Source organism: Esox lucius, chromosome 5, assembly GCF_011004845.1.
Source record: "Esox lucius isolate fEsoLuc1 chromosome 5, fEsoLuc1.pri, whole genome shotgun sequence".
In the NCBI taxonomy this organism is placed as follows: Eukaryota; Metazoa; Chordata; class Actinopteri; order Esociformes; family Esocidae; genus Esox; species Esox lucius.
Window position 1 is genome coordinate 33,507,465 of NC_047573.1, and position 21,487 is coordinate 33,528,951.

General features: G+C 40.7%; 2 protein-coding genes across 4 annotated transcripts in view; both read right to left on the minus strand.

The window, feature by feature from the left end:
• Positions 1–7,807: 7,807 nt before the first annotated feature.
• Positions 7,808–13,322, minus strand: maz (MYC associated zinc finger protein). 3 transcript variants are annotated; one of them, XM_020046533.2, is made up of 7 exons: positions 12,004–13,322; positions 11,676–11,826; positions 11,057–11,433; positions 10,540–10,787; positions 9,964–10,027; positions 9,311–9,482; positions 7,808–8,633 (listed from the first exon to the last, which is right to left on the minus strand). In XM_020046533.2, exons 1-7 carry the CDS (start codon positions 12,034–12,036, stop codon positions 8,296–8,298), a joined length of 1,383 nt encoding a protein of 460 aa, XP_019902092.1. In that variant the 5' UTR covers positions 12,037–13,322; the 3' UTR covers positions 7,808–8,295. The 3 variants fall into 3 exon arrangements, with proteins under 3 accessions (XP_019902092.1, XP_019902091.1, XP_010892585.1); XM_020046532.3 differs by having other exon boundaries at positions 9,955–10,027; positions 12,004–13,321; XM_010894283.5 differs by having other exon boundaries at positions 9,955–10,027; positions 11,327–11,433; positions 12,004–13,311.
• A 44-nt stretch (positions 13,323–13,366) lies between these two features.
• Positions 13,367–21,487, minus strand: part of taok2b (TAO kinase 2b) — a 35,650-nt gene continuing 27,529 nt past the window's right edge. The window contains exons 21-22 of the mRNA XM_034292465.1: positions 17,942–18,124; positions 13,367–17,490 (exon numbers count right to left, since the gene is read on the minus strand). Of these exons, the coding sequence (XP_034148356.1) occupies positions 16,591–17,490; positions 17,942–18,124 (1,083 nt within the window). The 3' untranslated portion in view covers positions 13,367–16,590. The remainder of the gene's footprint in view (positions 17,491–17,941; positions 18,125–21,487) is intronic.

Below are 21,487 nucleotides of genomic sequence, written 5' to 3' on the forward strand. Positions count from 1 at the left end.
GGAGTGGGCCAAAATCCCTGCTGCAGTGTGTGCAAACCTAGTCAAGAACTACAGGAAACGTATAATAATCTCTGTAATTGCAAACAAAGGTTTCTGTACCAAATATTAAGTTCTGCTTTTCGGGAAATATCAAATACCTATGTCATGCAATAAAATGCTAATTAATTACTTAAAAATCATACAATGTGATTTGCTGGATTTTTGTTTTAGATTCCATCACTCACAGTTGAAGAGTACCTATGATAAAAATTACCGACTTTTACATGCTTTATAAGTGGGAAAACCTGCAAAATCGGCAGTGTATCAAATACTTGTTCTGCTCACTGTATATCAATCGATCCAGCACAAAAATATGACCAATACTCGGACCAGCACCACAAAGGCAGGATGATAAAATATGCTTTCACTCACCAAGGCTGAGGGCTCACATGAAGAGTGGTTCTTTCTCTGGGCAAACTTTTTCGATGCCTTTGGGAATGAAGTCATGTAGCTGCAGAATCGGCTGATTTTCGATGGAGAACATGGCCAATGTGTTGAGTTGCGGCTGTCCCATAGTATTGCGAGTGAAGGTTTTTACCCTCTTCAAGGTGGAAAAGTTCCTCTCTGACTCGGATGTCGTCATAGGTGTTATGATCATTTTCAGCAGAGTGACGGTCTCAGCAAAAGCCTCCTCTAGGTTGTTCTCATGGATGGATCTTAACAGAGACAGGGCCATCTTGCTTCCGCATATTCTGGACATTCCTTGAAACGGGTGAGCGCACAAATGCATCGATGCTCCGTTTTTGCAGAGTGTTGTATAAAACATCAACTTCTGGCATTAGGAAGAAAAGAAATTCCAGCAACTGCAGAAAGGCTCGGTCCTAGAGTTTTTTGACAGGCTGTATGTCTCACTTATGGTGGCCTCATCCCATCCTAGTTGTGTGCGTATGTCCTCCATACACAGGAGCAGCACAGCGCGGTTTTCTCAAACTGCATTGACAGTTCTACTTTTAAAGTTCCATCGTACATCGGGTAGCCTTGGAATGCGTCTCTGTGTTGCCTCAGCATGTGCCACAATACTATTTGGAGCATGAGAGAAAAAGGTGGCAAAAGCAGTTAAATCTGCAAAAAACACCTGAACAAAGTTGCTGCAAGGTCAGGTTCAGCTGGTGAGCATAGCAGTGAACAAGCTGGGCATGTGGGTATGTCTCTTTCATTATCGTCTGTACTCCTTGGACGTTTCCACTCATTACAGCCGCACCATCATAAGTCTGAGCGATCAGCTTTTCTCCCAGCTTCAGTGGTTCCAGCACACCCTTGATGCTATTAGAGAGGCCGATTCCAGTTTTATCTTTGACTTCCACAAACTCCAAAAACCTCTCTGTCACTGTATTGTCAGACAACATGTACAGTGGGGCAAAAAAGTATTTAGTCAGCCACTAATTGTGCATGTTCTCCCACTTAAAAAGATGAGAGAGGCCTGTAATTTTCATCATAGGTTCAACTATGAGGGACAAAATGAGATTTTCAACTATGAGAGACAAAATGGGCACCAAGTCGCTTTACTTCAAGTTTCTCCTCCAAATTAAGGGTTTCAAACCAGTGCTCAAGTATGAAATCTCAAGTTATCTGGCGTTTGTGAAGCTAACAAGCTTGCCGACTAATGTTGGTGCCAGACAGACAGAAAGCCAATCAGGTGTGAAATATGAAATTACGCTGTAGTGGGGCTACTGGCTGTCAGTCCCACTTGGCATCAAATTTGTGTGATCTACATTGATCACACTAACATTCTGAGTATGCATATTAATATTTTCACACGTACAATGTACATTGCATTGACAGAGCTGAATAATTAATTGTTTCAAAAAATTACTCTGTGTGCCTTCAGGAACAACTCAGGGTAAGTGGACTTTTACGAAAATATGAATTTTGGCTGAACTTTCCTTTAAGTTTGAAATAATAAAATACAGCTCCGGAACAAATTAAGAGACTACTGCACCTTTTTCTTTCCTTTCCAAAAAAGTCAAAAAGGAAGGTTTTGAGTGAGGAACAGAAGGGTTAAAATTAAGAGACCACTGCAGATTGAATGCTTCTGTTCCTCACTCAAAACTTTACTTTTCAACTTTTTCTCCCTCCATACAGTTTCAACTAATTTTTACATTTAAGTTAAATAGCTCTAATTGCGCGTGAATTGCAGTAGTGAGTGCTTACATTGTCCCCTCCCTTGGCGGTTTTTGGAAGCACCTGTGACCTGCGAAGTAGCAATCCTATGTTCGCATCTTTTTTAATCTTGTTCTTAAGTGTGTAGGCGTTCCTTTATTTGGTTTGGTGTAGGCAGTAGCCGATAGTAGCCCAGTTTTAGTTAGTAATTAAATTAATTGGGAACCGCACCTGTGTCTCTGGCTCATTCTCTCTGTCTAGGACGCTACACTATATTAGAAACACTAAATATGTATAAGGATAAGTTCATATGCTATTCTATTTCCAATAGAGATATGCTATGATATGGACTGGATATTTCCTCATGATTATTATGTAGAGGGATTACTGAGTGTGCTACCAGCAACACAAGAATAGTAGCCAAAGACAATCATGGTTACACAATCCCATGGGTCAAGGTTACTCATTTCACACGTTCCATATTTCACTATTTTATAATAGCGTTACCAGTTGCTTGCTGCCACTCACCTTTTTCTTAAGTTATACTGACTTTTATACAACCTGAAGGAACCGAAAAATTTAAATTCTATGTTTATTTACACATTCAATCATTCTTCATTATTTATTATAGAAATGTATACCTATGTACTTAATTTCTATCTTAGTAGGCAATTATTGGAATGTTAACGGTTAACAGATGTTTTGGTAAGGTTTGAATGCAGTGACAAATGATTTGCTTGTTATGGCTAGCTTGCTTGCTTCTTGAGATAAAAGCCTTGCAGATCTTTCACATTCTAGTTGTCAATTTGTTGAGATAATCTGAAGAGATTTAACCCCATGCTTCCTGAAACACCTCCTACAAGTTGGATTGGCTGGATGGGCACTTCTCAGATTGCCTCCACCATGCTTGAAAGATGGCATCAAGCACTCCTCCAACATCTTTTCATTTGGTTTGCGTTTCACAAATGTTCTTTGTGATCCAAAACCCTCAAATGTAGATTTGTCCATAACACTTTTTCCCAATCTTCCTCTTTTCAGTGTCTGTGTTCTTTTCCACGTCTTTATCTTTCCTTTTTATTGGCCAGTCTCAGATATGACATTTTCTTTGCAACCCAGCCTAGAAGGCCAGCATCCCAGAGTTACCTCTTCACTCTGTTTATTTACATATTCAATGATTCTTCTATTTATTATAGACATGTATACCTATGTACTTAATTTCTATCTTAGTAGGCAATTATTGGAATGTTAACGCTTCACAGATGTTTCGGTAAGGTTTGAATGCAGTGACAAATGATTTGCTTGTTATGGCTAGCTTGCATGCTTCTTGAGATAACACCACTCTGTCATATGAGATGGCCCCAGAACACATCGGATTGTGTCCCTAATGTATAAAGGGTCTATTTTTCAGGACTAGTTTTGTTATCCTTAGGTCAGTAAACCAACCCCCCACACCTTTGGTTAGGGGATATAAACCAGTTTTCTCTTGAAAAAATCTTCTATTTCCGGAGAACCTTTATCTTTGATGTAATTGTGATACTCTCTTTATATATTAAATGTATTTGTTACATTAATTAATTGACTATTTGGAATTAATCTAAAACGGGTCCAAATCCAGTTCCTTCAATATCAGTGCCTTATTGTGTTTTTATCTACTGCTTAGTTTTTTGGGGTTCAGGTATATGTCTGCATATAAAATCATTTTATTGTGTAATTGATAACATTTTATTGTATGTAAATAGAGGACCCCAAAATGCTTCTTTTTAGTGTCTAAGAACTATTTTGTAGTAGGTCACCTTCTTTTTTATCTGTATTTAGTTTTCTCCATTATTATCGTTGTGGAGTGACACTACTCAACGTAACTAATTAATCATTTTCATTTTGTACTATAAAATACATGTTTGTTCTTAACCCCTAACCTAATCTTTACCCTAAGCCTAAAAACCTAAATCTTAAACTGACTCTTAACCCCTAATGCTTAACCCCTATTTTTTTATGGAGGACTGGCCAAAACGTCCTCACAACAAAATTTCTTCACTTAAATTCTCACTTTGATAGGAATTTGAGTACACACAGAAATAATTAATCATAAGGTCACCTCATCTGTTTATTTCTTTTACTTTTAATAGTCAAAATTACAAAATAATAACATGATCTCTACTTCTACAAAATAATAATGTAATATTCATGATCGTATTAAGCATCAACAATTCTTCCCTCTAACAACTGTTCATAGACATGCATACTGTTGAGAAATATAAAAATATAAATATAAATACATCCCATTAATATTCTTAATGAATCCATGACTAAGATTTAAAATAGTTCAGAATAAAATAATTAAAATGCAGTTAAGTACAATAAGGCATTAAGATGTATCGCAAGAGCTGTACATTTTCCTAGAAGAGGTATTTTATTTTTTAGCTTAAAATAATTTTTAACCCATCAACTATCTTTTAGTATTTTTTTCATTGGTCCACTTATAATACAAATCCCAAACCTATGTGTGATATAGGATGAAAAACACACCACCATGTGACTTTTCTCTCTTAAAGTGCTCTATCTTAGAAACTTGACTCCTGACATACACTTTTTGGGTGATTATATTATCATGTGTGACTAATGTAAAAAGTACAAAAATATTGTTTTGGGGTAAAAATGTCCTTAATACGGAAAACTAAAATAACTTGTGTTAATTTATTTATCACTACTTTTCTCAACAGGAAGAACAAGTCTCCAAATTAAAATCAATCTACAATATTTTTTTCAAGTTAACATATCAACACTACACTGAAGCACTCCAGTACAAAACTAGGATTTGTTGAAAGCATACCAGGGGTCAGCCATCAATTGCTAGTAGTACCAAGTTACTAGATACTCAACCTGACCTATGACCTTCAAAGCCCTTCCATCACACGTTAACCACTAAAAAAGTAAACCAACAAAACCTTATAATAATGGGGAGCTCTAAGTTGTGTTCAGATGATGTGTGCTATAAAGTATGTTTCTATGTAATGCAATTCATTTGATGTATAACACACTGGACTTTTACAATTAACAAACCAAAGAAGACTATGGCAATGACAGTTACAAACAAATAAAATGGCAGGCAAGGGTACAATTTATTTAACTGAATTAATCAACACTTTTTTTCAAAATATCTGTTTTCAACCATCTTTTAAGTAACTGGTGCTAACTTTCCTGAAGCATAACTTCACTTTCCCTAGAATGCCAGTGTACTGTGTCATGTGCCAGGTGTGCAGTACGCGTCACTACTTTGAGATGCTGTTGTGCCCACGGAGGAAGACACAGGGAAAATACATCAACAAAACCTGCCTGAAACTTAACAGCGATAAAACGTCGCTATAGGCTGAACCGCAGGTGTTAATTAATGTGCACAGATACACAGTCGTTCAAAAGTTTGTGGTCACTTAGAAATGTCCTTGGTTTCCATGAAAACATAAATGAAATGAGTTTGAATAGAAAATATAGTAATTGATGATATCTGATTGAAGTCAGAACTAATGATTTTTAATTGAAATAATAAATGTGTCCTTTAAACGTTGTTCTCGTCAAAGAATCCTCCATTTGCAGAAATTACAGCCTTGCAGATCTTTCACATTCTAGTTGTCAATTTGTTGAGATAATCTGAAGAGATTTAACTCCATGCTTCCTGAAACACCTCCTACAAGTTGGATTGGCTGGTTGGGCACTTCTCACATTGCCTCCACCATGCTTGAAAGATGGCACCAAGCACTCCTCCAACATCTTTTCATTTAGTTTGCGTTTCACAAATGTTCTTTGTGATCCAAAACCCTCAAATGTAGATTTGTCCATAACACTTTTTCCCAATCTTCCTCTTTTCAGTGTCTGTGTTCTTTTCCACGTCTTTATCTTTCCTTTTTATTGGCCAGTCTCAGATATGACATTTTCTTTGCAACCCAGCCTAGAAGGCCAGCATCCCAGTTACCTCTTCACTGTTGACATTGAAACAAGTGTTTTGCAGGTACTATTTAATGACACTGCCAGTTGAGGACCTGTGAGGCGTCTGTTTCTCAAACTAGACACACTAATGTATTTGTCCTCTTGCTCAGTTGTGCACCGGGGCCTCCCACTCCTCTTTCTATTCTGGTTAGAACTCATTTGAGCTGTTCTGTAAAGGGAGTAGTACACAGTGTTGTACAAGATCTTCAGTTTCTCGAAAATGTCTTGCATGGTATTCTTCATTTTTCAGAACAAGAATAGACTGAGAAGTTCCAGAAGAAAGTTCTTTGTTTCTGGCTATTTTGAGCCTGTAATCAAACCCACATTTGATGATGCTCCAGATTGTAGTCTAACTAGTCATAATTGCTAAAGGACTTTCCAATGATCAATTACCATTTTAAAATGATAAACTTGGATTAGCAAACACAACATGACATTGGGACACAGGAGTGATGGTTGCTGATAATGGGCCTCTATACGCCTCTGTAGATATTCCATAAAGAATCAGCCGCTTCCAACTACAATGGTCATTTACAACATTAACAATGTCTACAGCGTATGACATCAATAACTGATCAATTTGATGTTATTTTAATGGACAAAAACAAGGAAAGTGATCCCAAACGTTTTCTTTCAAAAACAAGGAAAGTGACCCCAAACTTCTGAAAAGTAGCGTATAGTTAATGTACCGTGCAGTAGCCACAGGACAAAGTTGTGTTGCACTAACGTTGAGGAAATTGACCCACTGGGGTATACTCCCTACACCTACGTCCTTTCGCCGAATCTACCTTTAAACCTCAACTTTTATAAGGTGCTTGACACTCCTAAACGCAGTTGTTGTTTTTCTTTTCTCTACTGTTTCAGATTTAACTCAATACAGCGCACCCCAGCGCTGTTCCTAATCACCAACAAAGTAGGGACTCTCTTCCCGATCCAGCATTGGCACTATTTAAAACAGACTACAGCCATTATGCTTTGATTACAGCATTATGCAATTGAAAAGTAGTGTTTACTTCTCTCCATTTAAAGATTAAATTCACCTAGTTATCAACTGAATAGTGATTCAATTTTACTTTCTGGAAGGTAACAGCCACTGATTTCTTATTTCCCCAAAAACCTCATGTTGTCTTCTGGTTTGATTCAGAGTCTGGATAAATAGAATTAACATTAAATGAAATATAATAATTTTTATTTTTCTCCCTTCCCCAATTATCATATCCGATTGCATCCATGGCCCTGTCTTTTCAACTCCAAACGGATTTGTGAGAGATGAAGATGACGGCGAGCCTTCTATATTATGTGCATCTGCACCATTATATATTTTTCCCGCACTGCTTTTCCAAATGGGAAGTCACAAGGATCAGTGTCTGCAAGGGCATATTTACACTACAACCTCAATTACAGTTGCTTTGCAAGCACCCAAATAGCCTCAACAATGCTTTCTAGCCACTAACCAACTAGATTGGACAGTCAAGGCTTAAAGCTAGACTTCGGTGGTTGACTTGGGTAAAAAAAAACGCCTTAGAATCCTGCATTACCCAGGAGGCCTGAATAAGTGAATGTTTGTTGAAATGTATGTCTTACTAAGGTAAGTCCATGTAAAGTCTACCCATCCGAACTCTGAATCCGGCCCTTTCAGAATATCCCTTCCTACATACTCCTTTATTACATCATTTTCCTTTTACTCTTTCCCAAAACTTACTACAAGCGTTTTTCAAGAATGCTCAGAGAAAAGAGTGACAAAATGGAGGCCAACTGAGTGCTGGTTGGTGTGACTGACATACAATTACAGTACATGGTGCATTAGTATCAGCAGGGAGTATTTGCTGGGAGTGAAACTGAGGGATACCAAAGTTGGGGAGACAAAGTGGAGGAATAGTGTAGTAGCACACAGTATTACAGTATCATAGGAGTCCTGGAAGTGCCGAAGGATTCAGCCACGACGGGGGACACTCGTATCGCCGTTAGTCGTTTATGCGCACAACGCGTGCAACGTCCTCCCTCTCCTCCTCTCTCACCTCTTCAATACTTTCTCCCTGCTTTTGCCCGTAAGCCGACCCACCCCCCTCCATCTAAGGGACAAAGGGTCAAAAGTGTGCCCTCTTAGACAAGCCCTCGGTCACTATGGAGACATAGCTAGTTGGGGGGGAATAGGTAAACTGAGGCTCCACTCTGCTAACTGTGGGACTGGGGCTGGATGCTGGAGCAATCGGACACCAGCAGATCCACCACCGAGTTGCCGCTGACGTAGACGCTCGGGGCGGACACCATGTTGCTGAGGGACATGGAGGAGCTGGACGCCCCACTGGAGGAGACTGGGCCAGGGGAGCCCCCTGTGCTATGGGTGCCCATGTGGCCTTGTAGTTGGGTGGGAGTCTTACAGTGCACCCCACAAAGCTGGCACACCAAGACCCCGCCAGAGCCTGTGCCGCCGAAGCCGCCGGCACTCTCCTTCCACTCTTGGCCGTGGTGCTTTTGGGCATGGACACGCAGGTATGTCAGGGTGGTGAAGCCTGGATGAGATGGAAAGAGTTGAAATCCAATTTGCAACCAAAACAAATAAGCATCTTGCTTGCTTTAGCTGCAGGCGTAATATCAAGCCTTTACAAGTATTAAATAAATGTACAATTTAGCTGCACATCAAATTTAATACAGTGCGTAGTTGTTGGAACGTACAAGAAACCATACACCTTTTTGTATTTTCTAATTAGCCTTGTGTATCCTATAGGTGTGACCATTAAAACGTGAAATGTTATCCCTTTTAGGCAGATGGACAGTAAAGAGACTACATATGTAGGTTTATAATGTCTACAGTTTGGATTTCTACAAACTGGTTTTAGCCAATTAATTGTCGATTGAATAATAAAACCTTTCTTTCCCCACAAGAGAAGATATTGAGAAACGTGTTGGCAGGATTGAATAGGCTAAGGCATATTTTGTCATTTTTGTCATTTAGCAGACGCACTGGCGTTGCAATCTGCTATGCTCTACCAAATTAGCTACCCTTATGCTTGACACCACTGCTTTAAATGTTTACTAATTTCTTACCAAATGTGTGTATATGTATGCCATAAGTTTATAAACTTCTAATAAACAATGTATCAATGCTCAATATTTGTTAATACCATATGAACTACCTAAAACTATTAGTTACACATCAAGCCAATGTGTGGTGCTCACAGAAACTTACTGCGGTTACAGAGATGACAGGCATGGTGTTGTGATTGGTTGTGCACCCTCATGTGATCGGTGATGTAGGCAGCCGATAGAAGCTTGCCACAAATGTGGCATGGGACCTTCTCTTCGTGGCGGATCATATGGGCACGTAGCCGGTCCCTCGTAGCGAAGCTTGACTCACAAGTCTAGAATCATAAGAGAGTGATGAGGAACTACTGGTTATCAGAATATATACAGTGTAATAGCTGAATAACCTCATTGTATTTAATTCAGTAAACTCCATTTCAACTGTCAATTGAAGAAGTAGGCAAGTGGACAGGGGTGCCGGTGCTGGAACTGATAGGTTGCTAGATTGAACAACCTAACTAACAAGGTTAGGTCAAACGAATCTGCTGTTCTACCCTTGAGACAGCATGTTAACCCTAATTGCCCCCCTCCAATATTGTGTGCGATTGATAAATACAATAATTTCATCCATAATCTCAAATAATTTTGAGTTAACATCCTGATTTGACTGAAATGAAATGGATACCAAGCCTGGATTTCACATAGGATAGTTGAGGTATGAAGGACTTAAGGTCTACAGAAGCAAATGGATGAAAAAGAATGACTATATGGAGATTTTAGAGGTGTAAAAGGATATAAAGAAGCACAAACATCAAGTACCGGACACTTGAAGGGCCGCTCCGAGGAGTGGACTTGTCTGACGTGACTGTTGAGATGGTCAGGCCTGACAGAACAGAGACAGGTGGGAGAGTGAGACAATAATGCACATTATATTCCAAGTTTTCAGTAGTAAATGGTACCAGTATTGCAATATGTTTTCCCTGGAAGAAATTAAAACAAAAAATACAACTGTTTTGTTCTTTTACAGACCTGCTGTATCTAACTAAATAAATAGGACTCTGGGTGATCACATAATGTGTGCTTCCAACTTTAGGTCTGTTTTGGAGGTCCCAGGCCCAGGCCATGTGTTGTGTGGATACAGCCACAAACACATATGAAAAGAAAAATGAAGTCAATGTCACTTCTCCTATTTGTGACCCTTAAATTTATTTGCACAGACTATCCATTTCACTATTATGGAGGTGGAAAAACATCAAACTCTGATTTTGGAGTTACAGCACAAAGCAGAAGAAGCAAACCTGAGATGCAGTGAAAGAAAAAATCTTGATACTGTTTTTTGTTACCTGCCTTAATGAACATGGCCCTGCTGTCTGACCTATAGCATCCCACTCTCACCTGGAGAAAGCCTTGGCACAGTGGGGACACACGTATGGTTTCTCCACGCCGCCTTGGTGAGAGCGCACGTGGTGACTCATGCGGTCCTTCCTCTTAAACCGCTGCTGGCAGATGGGGCAGGAGAATGGCTTCTCATCCGAGTGGGAAAGACGATGTCTGTTCAAGTGGTACACATCCCGGAAGGCCTTCCCACACGTTTCGCAGGCGTGATTTTTCCTCACTGGGTTGGGGTTAGGGTTGGATGGCCGCTGAGGGGGGGGCAAAGGGCATGATGAAGAACAGACACGCTAACGGTACATTGTTAAGCGTTGTATTACCTGATAATTACACATGCAACTGTGCTGCACCTAGATCATTTCTCTGGGCCATTTGTAAAACATGCTGAATTCCCTCCACAGAAAAACAAGCCTTTTCCACAATCTCCACAAAGACCATGCAAGAGGAACCTTTGTTGTACTGCTATTTATTTATTTTTTCACGGACGACAACAACAGCCAACGGAAGCGCCCTGACCCACCTGTACTGTCGCCCCCGCCGCCGCGACGACAGCAGCAGGAGGAGCATGGGGGTTAACGCTAGCCACTACGCTCGCCATGGCCAACCCTTCGCCATCCTGACTACCCAGAGCTGGCGCGCTGGGAGGGGGCAGAGGCTGAGGGATGGAGAGGTGGAGCAGGGAGAGGGGGACCGTGTGCCTCTCCACCCTCCCTCCCGCCACCGCCGGGCCGCCTTCCTTCGCCCCCTCCTCCTGCTGCTGCTCCCCCGCTCCTGCCCGCTTCATGCGTACCCCGGTGTGGACCGACTGGTGCCGCCGCAGGTTGTAGTTGTTCTTGAACTGCTTGCTGCATATGGCACAGATGTGTGGCACACGGGCCGGCCTGGACGTCGTCTTCACTGCGGGTTGGTCGACGGGAAACCGAGGGGATGGGGAGGAAAACAGGGTCAAACAGAGTCAAAGTTCATAAATCACACGAAATGCCCTGGACACATAAACTGGTATGAAGACTGTCGGTGTGTAGAACACTGTGCTTATGAGAGGTTTACAGGTAGCTCGAGTAGATTTGAAACCCTGATTGTCATTAACTCATCAAAAAAAAAGTTTTGGGATTTTCTGTTTCAAGAGGTAATTCCCTTACCAGGTAAGGGTTCTTCATTGAGGGCAGCAGTGTCCACTGTGGATGGAGGCTGTGCTATGTGGTCTGTGGGTGGGGTCTGAGGAGAGGCCGTATGAACTGGTAAGAGTTCTGATTGGAGGGTCCCCTCCATTTGGTTTTGGGTGGGAGTAGTCTGAAGAAATAAACACAAGGCCATCAGCAGGAGAAAGTCTTGCATTGTCTAGACAACATGATACTTTATTGTATTGAAATGTGCAGGACTACAGGCAGCGGGGAACAAATTATTCAAAAGCCCTTCGTCAGAAAAGCGGACACACAAACACGAATAGAATGGTCAATTAAGACTTACCTGGAAGAGAAAATTGCTCCAAGCAGCATCCATTTTGCACCAAAGCGATGAAGAGTGTGTCAGCTAAGTAATCCTGATTGCGATTCGACAATGAACCGTTGGCATATTCTTTAACCGCACTATATGCGATTGAGATGCGAAGATCTGATATTATTCAAATGTAGCAAGATGAGTAGGCCTAGGTTATTGATCATACGAACGAGACGTGCAACTACTAAAAATAATTTCTAAAAATATTTATCCAAGAGAAGTATTCAATCTATTCAAATTCACCCAGGCGTTTCGACTAAACAGACTGCCTGAGTGGAATTGCCAGTTCCAATGTCCTATTTCTTTTAGACTTTGGTTTCTAACTTTAATGTATCAAACCATAGGGATAAAAACGCTTATCTCATGGCATTGATGACTTTGAAACCAAATATCTGTGCACACAAAATCAATGTTATTTCTATAGCCGTAGTCATACATAGGCTAATAGCTAGATATTAAAATTAAATTAATGCATTTTACGCAGATAGCTATCATCAGTGTTATAATAAACGCATTTGAAAGAGTAGCAGTTCATGCTTTTAATTTATGAGTCTATTTTTTCGATTTCCCCCAATAGGCCAATCGGGTGTTTGTCGAAGCCTCGTTGTTGGATTCAAGCCCTGACCCTGGCAAAGAACGCTCGCGCCGGGCCGCAGCCTATCGCTCCACCTCGGCGGTTCAATTGCGAGGATGTCATCTTTCTTTTTTTATCGCTCGCTCGCTCTCCCTCCTCCCTCCCTGTCTCTTTCTTCCTTTTCTTTTTTAATTCCTCTTTCTTCTCCCCCTCCTCTCCTTTTCTCGCACCGCTATGTCCCAGTTGCTCTTAAAGGGATATAGAATTTCTCTTCGGACACCCCCTTTCATTTCCGTCTTCCTTTGCCCCCTCCCATTCTGGTTTTTGGCCGACGTTTAATTGAACGACTGTATTTTTCAAACCATCATAAATAGATCTCTGTTCCACCGCAGAGCGCGCGCGCGCGTAGACTGCTAGGAAAACTGAGGAAAAACATTCCATAGGCTACAAGCGCATCTTAAAGGGCGGGACGCACGGACGCAATTCTGTATTCTCTCGAGGTACTGTATACGGTGATGTCAGTGTCAGATATAGAACACGCACAGACACTGGACAATACCAGCCGGCTAGGTACGAACATTCCCAGATATTGTCTTTTGATAGCTTATGTCTGGGTCTTGGTTTGTGTAGGTTGCATGAATAGACATTAAGGATTGTATTAATTCAATATCATGAATAAAAACCCAATTTATGATTATACAGGAAGTTAAAGCAAGTGACTGCACAATGTAATGTAAAACGGTATTAATAAAAACAGGAACACTAATGTTGATATCAATTTATTATTATTTTTTAAATTACATTGTTTTTACCCTCTTTTTTCAACATATTTTAAAGATCCCTCTAAGATCTTCCAATCAAACTTGGAATTGCTTGATTGGAATATTCAACAATGTTTTACATATTTACTGGAAATGTCCCCTTTACCACTCATACAGTACAAGTTCACACAGAGCAGTCTATATCATCGTCTAACGAGCTATTTTTGGGACAAAGGATTTCGGGAATCTTCTTGATTTCCCTCATTTCCAAGGCCTCCAGAAATGAAGAGCATAGCATCCCCCCAATTTAAATGAATTAGCATGTCACCATTGTAAACCCTACCATCCATTCACATAACAAAACCCACCAGTCTTTGTATATAAGGAACTGTATGCATGCACTGAGATTTCAACCAAGCATAAAGTAGTATTAGTAGTAGGCTACAGGGACATGTCAGAGCTGGTGTTTTTGAGGTTTCATAAACAGTAGGGTTATTTTTAAGTTCAAAGGTACAGCATTTCAGAATTCCTTGATGTAAACAAATTGTTACTTTAAAATACTGAAATATTTTTACAAGCAAATTTTTGATGACTCCTCACCCTGAGTGGTATATGGGCCAGTGCAAACTGTAATCCATGGTTCAGTTTTCTTAGCATTTTTTTAAAATACAGAACATCCCTCGCAATATTTTTTTTTTCTCCAAAATGCTGTTTGATGGTTCCTCACCCTGAAAGTAGTCTACGGCTCATGACAAACTGTCCATGCTTGAGTTTTGTTTAAAAAACATTAAATACTTCAGCTAACTTTAGCCTAAGCTTGCTACCAATCAATGGAAGTGATTGGGGCTTGTGAGCATTTTATTTTTTAATGGCCAAATCATCTTTAAGATACTTACAGAATTATAACAAACCATATGAAATAGATTTCTGGTGACATGGATATTTTTTTCAACATACTCACACCCCTTGATTACTTTCTCTAATATTGGCAAGTTAGCTGAAGTTTGTAACGCCTCTTGTATTTACATATGTATGCTGTTATTTCACCAGGTTAGTATGTGAAGAACACGTTCTTGTTTGCAGCAATGACCTGGGAGCAATTTGGGTTAACTGTTTTGCTTAGGGACAGTATGACAGGATGACAGTATGACAACACTCATACCCACTAGGCTGCTTAAAGAAAATTATATTATAGGTTACAGCCATTAGCCCATAGACGTCTTTCATGGTGAGAAACCATTTACCATTATGTTGAAAAAAGGGATAAAAGGGATTTTTCTTTAAGCCTCATATGTGAATATACATGAAATATTTATTTTGTCTCGTTAAAGAAATGTACTGGCTGGTGTCTGTTCATTGGCCTTTTGAGGGTCATATTCACCAGGCGCCAAACGGAAGAAAATTGACTGAAACCGGGAGGGAACGTCTTAAACTTGTCCAACAATTTGTCCATTGCAAAATGTTTTGATACTGTGTGCACTAATAAATACAGCCATGGTGAGTGTTGGCCACCTTGGCCTTAGAACTTGGGAACAAGTGCACTCACAAGTGGCTCACACCTTGCAATGATGGTGTGCAATGTGAGGTCATCATCAAAGATTGTGCACTATTCTTTTGCTTTGAACTGTTTTGTTCGTCATGCTAGAATATGTGTGGGCTCAGTAGCAGAAATAATCATAATCATGTAATTCCTCAAAAATTCCCCCAATGTTTTCATTTAAATCCAACTAATGAAGTTAAACAATATTGCAAGATGCATTTTTCTTGTGAACCAATGTTGAATAAGTCACATTCCTTTTCAGTGGGGTCTGACCTTTTATATGGGTCACAAGTGTCTTTAAAATTCAATGTTTGTCTACAAAAGTGGCAATACAACTTCACTGTATACTGCTCAACCAAAACACGTACACACATGAATGATCAACAATTATTAATAAAACATTATTAATAATCATTAATACACACACCATACCTGACAATTCAAAAAAGAAATTATGGTCATCTATTCTCTTTTTTTACACCTTTCCCATAGTCAACAGTGGCCTTTTTCTTGCAAGATTTGAAAAAAATGTGTACATGATTACAACATCAACTATATATAGATTAGTAATGGTAATATTGACAGCTATAGAAAATGCTTTCTTTCTCTAAATCCTGGGTTCAATACTCATTTTAATATATCAAAATTACATTATTACTCTATAAAACTGATGACATTTTTGTTTTTATACCCCCATAAATATTTACAATTAAGGTCAAAAGATGTGGGACAGCAAGTGATCATAAATGCCAGTGAAACTTGGACAGGGAATATTGTTTATACTGTATCTCAAATGTGGTTTTGGTCATGTATGTTCACAAATATTTTTGTACATTTACCTCATGCATTGGAGTGGATCACCTATGTCATTTCAAAATACTAAGTATGTCATGGATGACAGCAAAGCCTATTTTTGTAATTTCCTTTTTCTTTTTTTCTTTTCTTTTTACGTCCACACAAATGTACAGTATCCCTCCATTCCAGGAGATTTTGCTATTTAAAATGAGTCTGTTTGTTGCTTTTATAAACATTCAGTGAATTCAGATTAATTTACATCAGCCACATTTTCTCATGGTTATCGTAGCATCCCTTTAAGACTTCTTAAAGGCATTGATGATGTCCCGAGCCACTTGTTTTTTCAACACTACAAAATAAAAACAAAAACAATGTCAACAGTTATATAAACCATTTCAATGTGTTCTGGACAACAGCAACCTTTCTGGAAGCAAACTGAAACCAGCCTTTTTATGTCTTTCCTCTCTGAAGTCTCACAACACAACTGCTTGCTAGAATATCAGGACCCCACGCACCACATACAAACATACACGTGTGTGTCATTTTTCTTTGTCACTATTTTTTGTTTTACCCTCCCCTCCCACATTCTCTCTCTTTCTCCATTCTGGCATAGAATATCATAGAAGAGGAAGAACACAAGAACGTTCTCGGCTTTAAGAGCAACCCCTGAAACGGCCCCCCCTCTTACCTCAGAAAAACATCGAAGGGCCACCACCCCTCTGCGACCCCTTTCCCTTGCTCACTTCAATGGTAGGACAAGTAGCTACATTCCTTCGTCCCTGTTTTCAATTCCCTCTCAAGTCAAAGTGAAAACCAGCCCTCTACTCCCTCCCTCCCTCCCTCACTCTCGGGTATCCACCCTCCACCGCCTCCCCCCTCAACACTCACTAGGAGTAGGAGAGGTGAGAGCCGTTGGAGATGTGGGAGGTGACTGAGGTGCTGCGGCTAAGCACCCCGTCGCCTCCACCCGCCCCACCGGGTCCCCCTCCGGAGGCTGTCCTCCTCAGGGGCTGGGGGCTGTTCCTCAGGGCCATGAGGCTAGGGCCTCCCCTGACGGCCAGCCCCCCGCCCCCACCATAAACGCCTCCCTGCGTGGAGGAGGAGGGTGCCGCGACAGTTGGAGGTGCAGGGGGTGGCGGCGGCAGCAGGGCCAGGGACTGAGAGGAGGACCGTGAGGGCAGGTGGTGGGAGAAGGGGTGGGGGTGCTGTGGATGGGCGAGGTCGCCACTGCCCCTGACCCCTGCCCACTCCCTGTCCCTCTCCTTTTCCCGCTCCCGGTAGAGCTGGGGAGTGCTCTGGTGGTGGTAATGCTGTGGCAGGTGATGGCGGTGATGGTGTTGTGGTTGCTGTTGATGCTGGGAGGAGGACGATGAGGAGGACGAAGAAGAGGAGGCAGACGAACGAGACGAGTGATGCACCTCTCTGCCGTCCCGCCCCAGACCTGACCCCAACGCCATGCCGTGAGAAGAGGAGGAGTCCCCTCTGACCCCACCTCCACCACTACTACTGCTGTTGTTGTGGCTGCGGCGCGAGTGTGGCTGGGGCTGGGCATTCTGGGGATGCATGCCGTGGCTCCAGTGACCCCCTCCAGAGCGTGACCCTAGTGGGGCGTTGGGGTAGCCCTGCTTGGGGTAGGCCTCGCTGGGGATGCCTGTCACGGCCATGTTGCTGAAGCCCAGACGAAGGCTCTCCGAGTCGAAGGCCTCAATCTCACAGGCCTGTCGCTCCAGGAGGGTGCGGATGCGCTCCGAACGTTCATTTTGCAGTGACAGCATCTCCTCCTCAATCTGTGGGGATCAGGGACAAGGAATTAACATGAGGAAATATCCATAACTCCCCACAAACACAGAGCCTACACTTGGCCTATGCCCTCCAGCAGGTTCGACAACACTGATTACAGGAGCATTTCGTTAATTCATAAAGAACATATAAAATCCTCTTTTCATTTGAAGTGTTGTTTTGATCTACAAAGTGGCTAAAATGTGATTTAATTAAATTTTCTCTTAATTTTGCATTGTCTAATTTAATGGCCCTGTCTTGTTGGAACAACTCCGCAGCAGGTGTGGGAGAGTCAAATATTTAAACATGTTTCCTCTTCCGAAAGACGTCTCAACTAAAGGTTTCTCTTCCTATCTTACCTATATCACAGTCACTCACTGTGTCCAAGACTGTGTCATGGCAGCCCTGTCTAACATCCATCGGTACCCCCTGGGCAGCTCTAATCCAATTTCCACCCACCCTCTGTTCCAGCAGGGCCCGGCGGATGGACACTCTCTGCTCCAGGTCCTTGGCCTCCCTCTCGTGCTGTGAGTCTGTATGGATCTTGATCTTGCTCTGGTAGGCGTTGAGCAGCTCCAACTCCTGCTGCAGCTGCATGCGCAGCACCTGGTACTCCGCCTCTTGCGTTTCATCCAGTCGAAGCTGTTAGAGAGAAACAAGGTGAGGGGGTCAGTTTAATATGGGAAGGGGAGTTAGGGGGAGAGGTCATCCACAAGTAGGTAGAGAACATAGGCTGAGAGTGAAGGGATGTGGGATGTGTGAAGGAGGTTTTGGGTAGTTAATGACTTGTTCCAAGCACATATGGTGTTTGTGTTGGTTGTAAGCCTTAAAAAAATCCTGGGGCAATAGGCACTGGCTTAATAAGAAAGGCTGGAAACTGACACATGTTATTCATTGTATTATCAAACGTCCAAAATGCTGGTTCATTTGGAAGCACACCTCATATTTGAAACAGCAAGTCAAAAGCTGACAAATATTTTACTCAGGACAGTAATTCCTAATATGGCCAACTTGGAATTGTTGTTTTGCAAGGCTTATATGTCCACAGTTGCATGGACAAGCTTACTACAGATGGCTTTCCAGTCGACCACATGCTGCGCTCCAGAAAGTGCTGGCTTTTGGAAGCAAAATAAATCAGAAATGCATCCGGAACAGTTAAAAATGACCAGAAAACAAAGATATTTTCAATATTATAAGGAATAAAGAGTGGGGTCAATTTTGGTAGCTATTATAAAGGGGATATCTCAGATCTGTGCCCACCTTGAAGAAGTTTGCAGAATTACGCATTCAAACCATCTCCTCCATAAGTTTGACTGACCTGCTTACAAAAGCCAGGCGTGTTATCACAAAAAAAATGCACCAAAACTAATTCTGGCAAGTAAATACCAGTACCCTAATACTGCAGATATATCTCTTAATTTTAAGTCTTCTGTTCCTCACTCAAAACCTTCCTTTTCGACTTTTTTGGAAAGGAAAGAAAAAGGTGGTGGTCTCTTCATTTTTTCTGGAGCGGTATTATAGATATTTTCTAATACTAAAATAAAAAAATTTGCTATTTAAAAATGATTCAAGAAGATAAGCTGATGACGCAGGCAGATATATAGTTCCTTTCTATGCCAACATAAATCTGTAATTAAAACCAGACCCTAGTCACTGATGCCTAGGTTCAGGTTATGAGCACTCTCCTGTAGCTGTCCCATTAGCTCACTCAGTAAGTCCATGGTGTCTGTAAGGCCAGGGTTATGGGTATGGTTTCTATAGGTTTACTAGTAGAAAAAATATGACAATGTAAGCACTCACTACTGCAATTCACGCTCAATGAGAGCTATATAACTTAAATGTACAAATTAGTTGAAACTGTATGGAGGGAGACATTTAGTGGGACTCTCAGGCACTGCATGGCACTGTGACCTCACCCAATGTGATGCAATGCCTTAGAGTGCTGTACCATTGTTAAGGCTACTATAAAACATACTTCATGTATTGTTGATCCACAAACAAGGTGTGTAATACCAACAACTACTCTACAAATACTTGTGAGGATGGGCGTGGTCAGAATTATACTAAACTTCACCCAATTCCTTTAACCTACCGTGTAAATTCACCTAATCGTTGTATTTCAGATTTTAACCTTGGGGTAAGCAACTCTGTTCCAGGATTATCCCACTGGTAACCTACATTTCAGGACCTTTTCTCAACTAGACACCACTGTTAACTAAAAACTGACTAATTTCAGTACACCAGGGGTGTATTCATTCTGTCAAATCCTTTATATTTAACCAATCGTTTCCTAAAACAACTGTTTTTATTTTGTACAATAAAAGAAACAACTAAAAGTCAATACATCTATATTTTTTTAGGTTGGTTCAATCCAAAATGTAAAGTACATGCTGTACTCCAGGACCAGGATTGCCTATCTCTGTCAAAACATGTTACCTAAATTATTCTAACCTTTAATATGGACCTGAAAAATCTAGTAATAATCCAGAGGTACAAATGCCCTCATAAGCAACATGTAAATGTAGCTAGTGCTTCATGAGAACTCTCTAGGTTAGTATTAACTCCCTTTCAGACATCTGTACTTTGCATTTTTTTTTACTCCTTTCAAAACCCAATACCAGACAAAGGGACCCTGATTCAACATGTAACAACATTTTGAAACTAATATACCCATACCCAGTCAAAGATTAAGCATTGTCCGAGACAAAAAAAATCCACCTCACTGGAAAAATTCCCTGGATATTTTTACAGTATTTTTAGTCCTGGACTAGGCTTAAACTGTGTCCAGAAAATTGCCCCTTAATGTATTTAATTATCAAAGCCACACAACACCCTCGTGTGAAATATTTGCCCCCGTACAAAAACTGGTTGTGCCACCTTAAGCTACAATCCCTGCTGATACCGGCCACAGCCCACCGGTTGTCACATCTATTTCTTTCTACCTGCTGGTTATTTGAATGTTGAATATATATTTTCATTTTTACAAACTCTCCTGAATACAAATGTGTATGTTATCTTATGTTATCAAATTTGCCTTTTATTATTGATATCATACAAATTTGGATGTTATCAAATTTGGATGTTATCATCTGTATGTTATTGTAAAAGACCAGAGGAAGTTTGCTAAATATTGTAAGCTAACATCAGAAAACCTTGAAAATGCACTATTTCCCATCAGTACATTACCATGAAGTATAGGGTTTAAAATATCAAGAAATACAAAATACAAAAATCGCAATTTCATTCCAAAACACAATTTGATATTTGTTGGCTTATTACAAAAAAAGATTGGGCGTGATATCCAGTGTGTTCTTGTAGATCGCCAAACATATCGATGAAAGATGGCATTAAATTACTATGTTCTCATTCACACAAGGGACTTATTTTATCAGATATTACGTTTTGTTCAGAAACATACAAACACTTTCTCACAGCACAACCCCTATTGAATTAATTAATTAAATGTAATATAACATAGCATATGTAGGACAGATTTACGTACATAATAATAGAAACTGCCCTGAGGCCATTTTTTCCTGAAGCTAGCAGCCTATCAATTTGAGGAGTGTGGTGAGGATAGGGGACTGTTTGTCCCACAGTATGTTTGTTACGTGAGGACATGACAGATGGTAAATCTGTGCGATTGGATGTGGCGGGGACAGACTGTGACTTCTGTATCTTTGAGGCGAGGCAGCACTATTCAGGGACAAAAGATGTAGATCTTGTGTCCAGTGGGGATAGAGTGTTTTGGGGACCATGTGTGGTTGGGATATTTGAGGACCTAACAGATGCAAGTAATAGAGAACCATGCTGTTGAATGTTACCAATAGAAATGCCATGATTAAAACCAACAAGAATCCTTATTCCTCAAGACAGAGAGGAGAGTCTCTAAATCATATATTTCTATTTAAATATTTTAGAACAGAGGTGGCAGGTAGGCTAAATAAGATAATCTGATCAGTAACCAAAAGGTTGCCAGATGGAATCCATGCGCCAATATGGTAA

Excerpts from the sequence above, each read along its gene's own strand:
- maz (XM_020046532.3), bottom strand. The coding sequence starts at position 12,036 with ATGGATGCTGCTTGGAGCAATTTTCTCTTCCAG. Across the intron at positions 11,827-12,003 it reads GGAGCAATTTTCTCTTCCAG|ACTACTCCCACCCAAAACCA; the intron begins GTAAGTCTTAAT and ends TTATTTCTTCAG. Across the intron at positions 10,028-10,539 it reads TGTGCCAAGGCTTTCTCCAG|GCCTGACCATCTCAACAGTC; the intron begins GTGAGAGTGGGA and ends CTGTTCTGTCAG.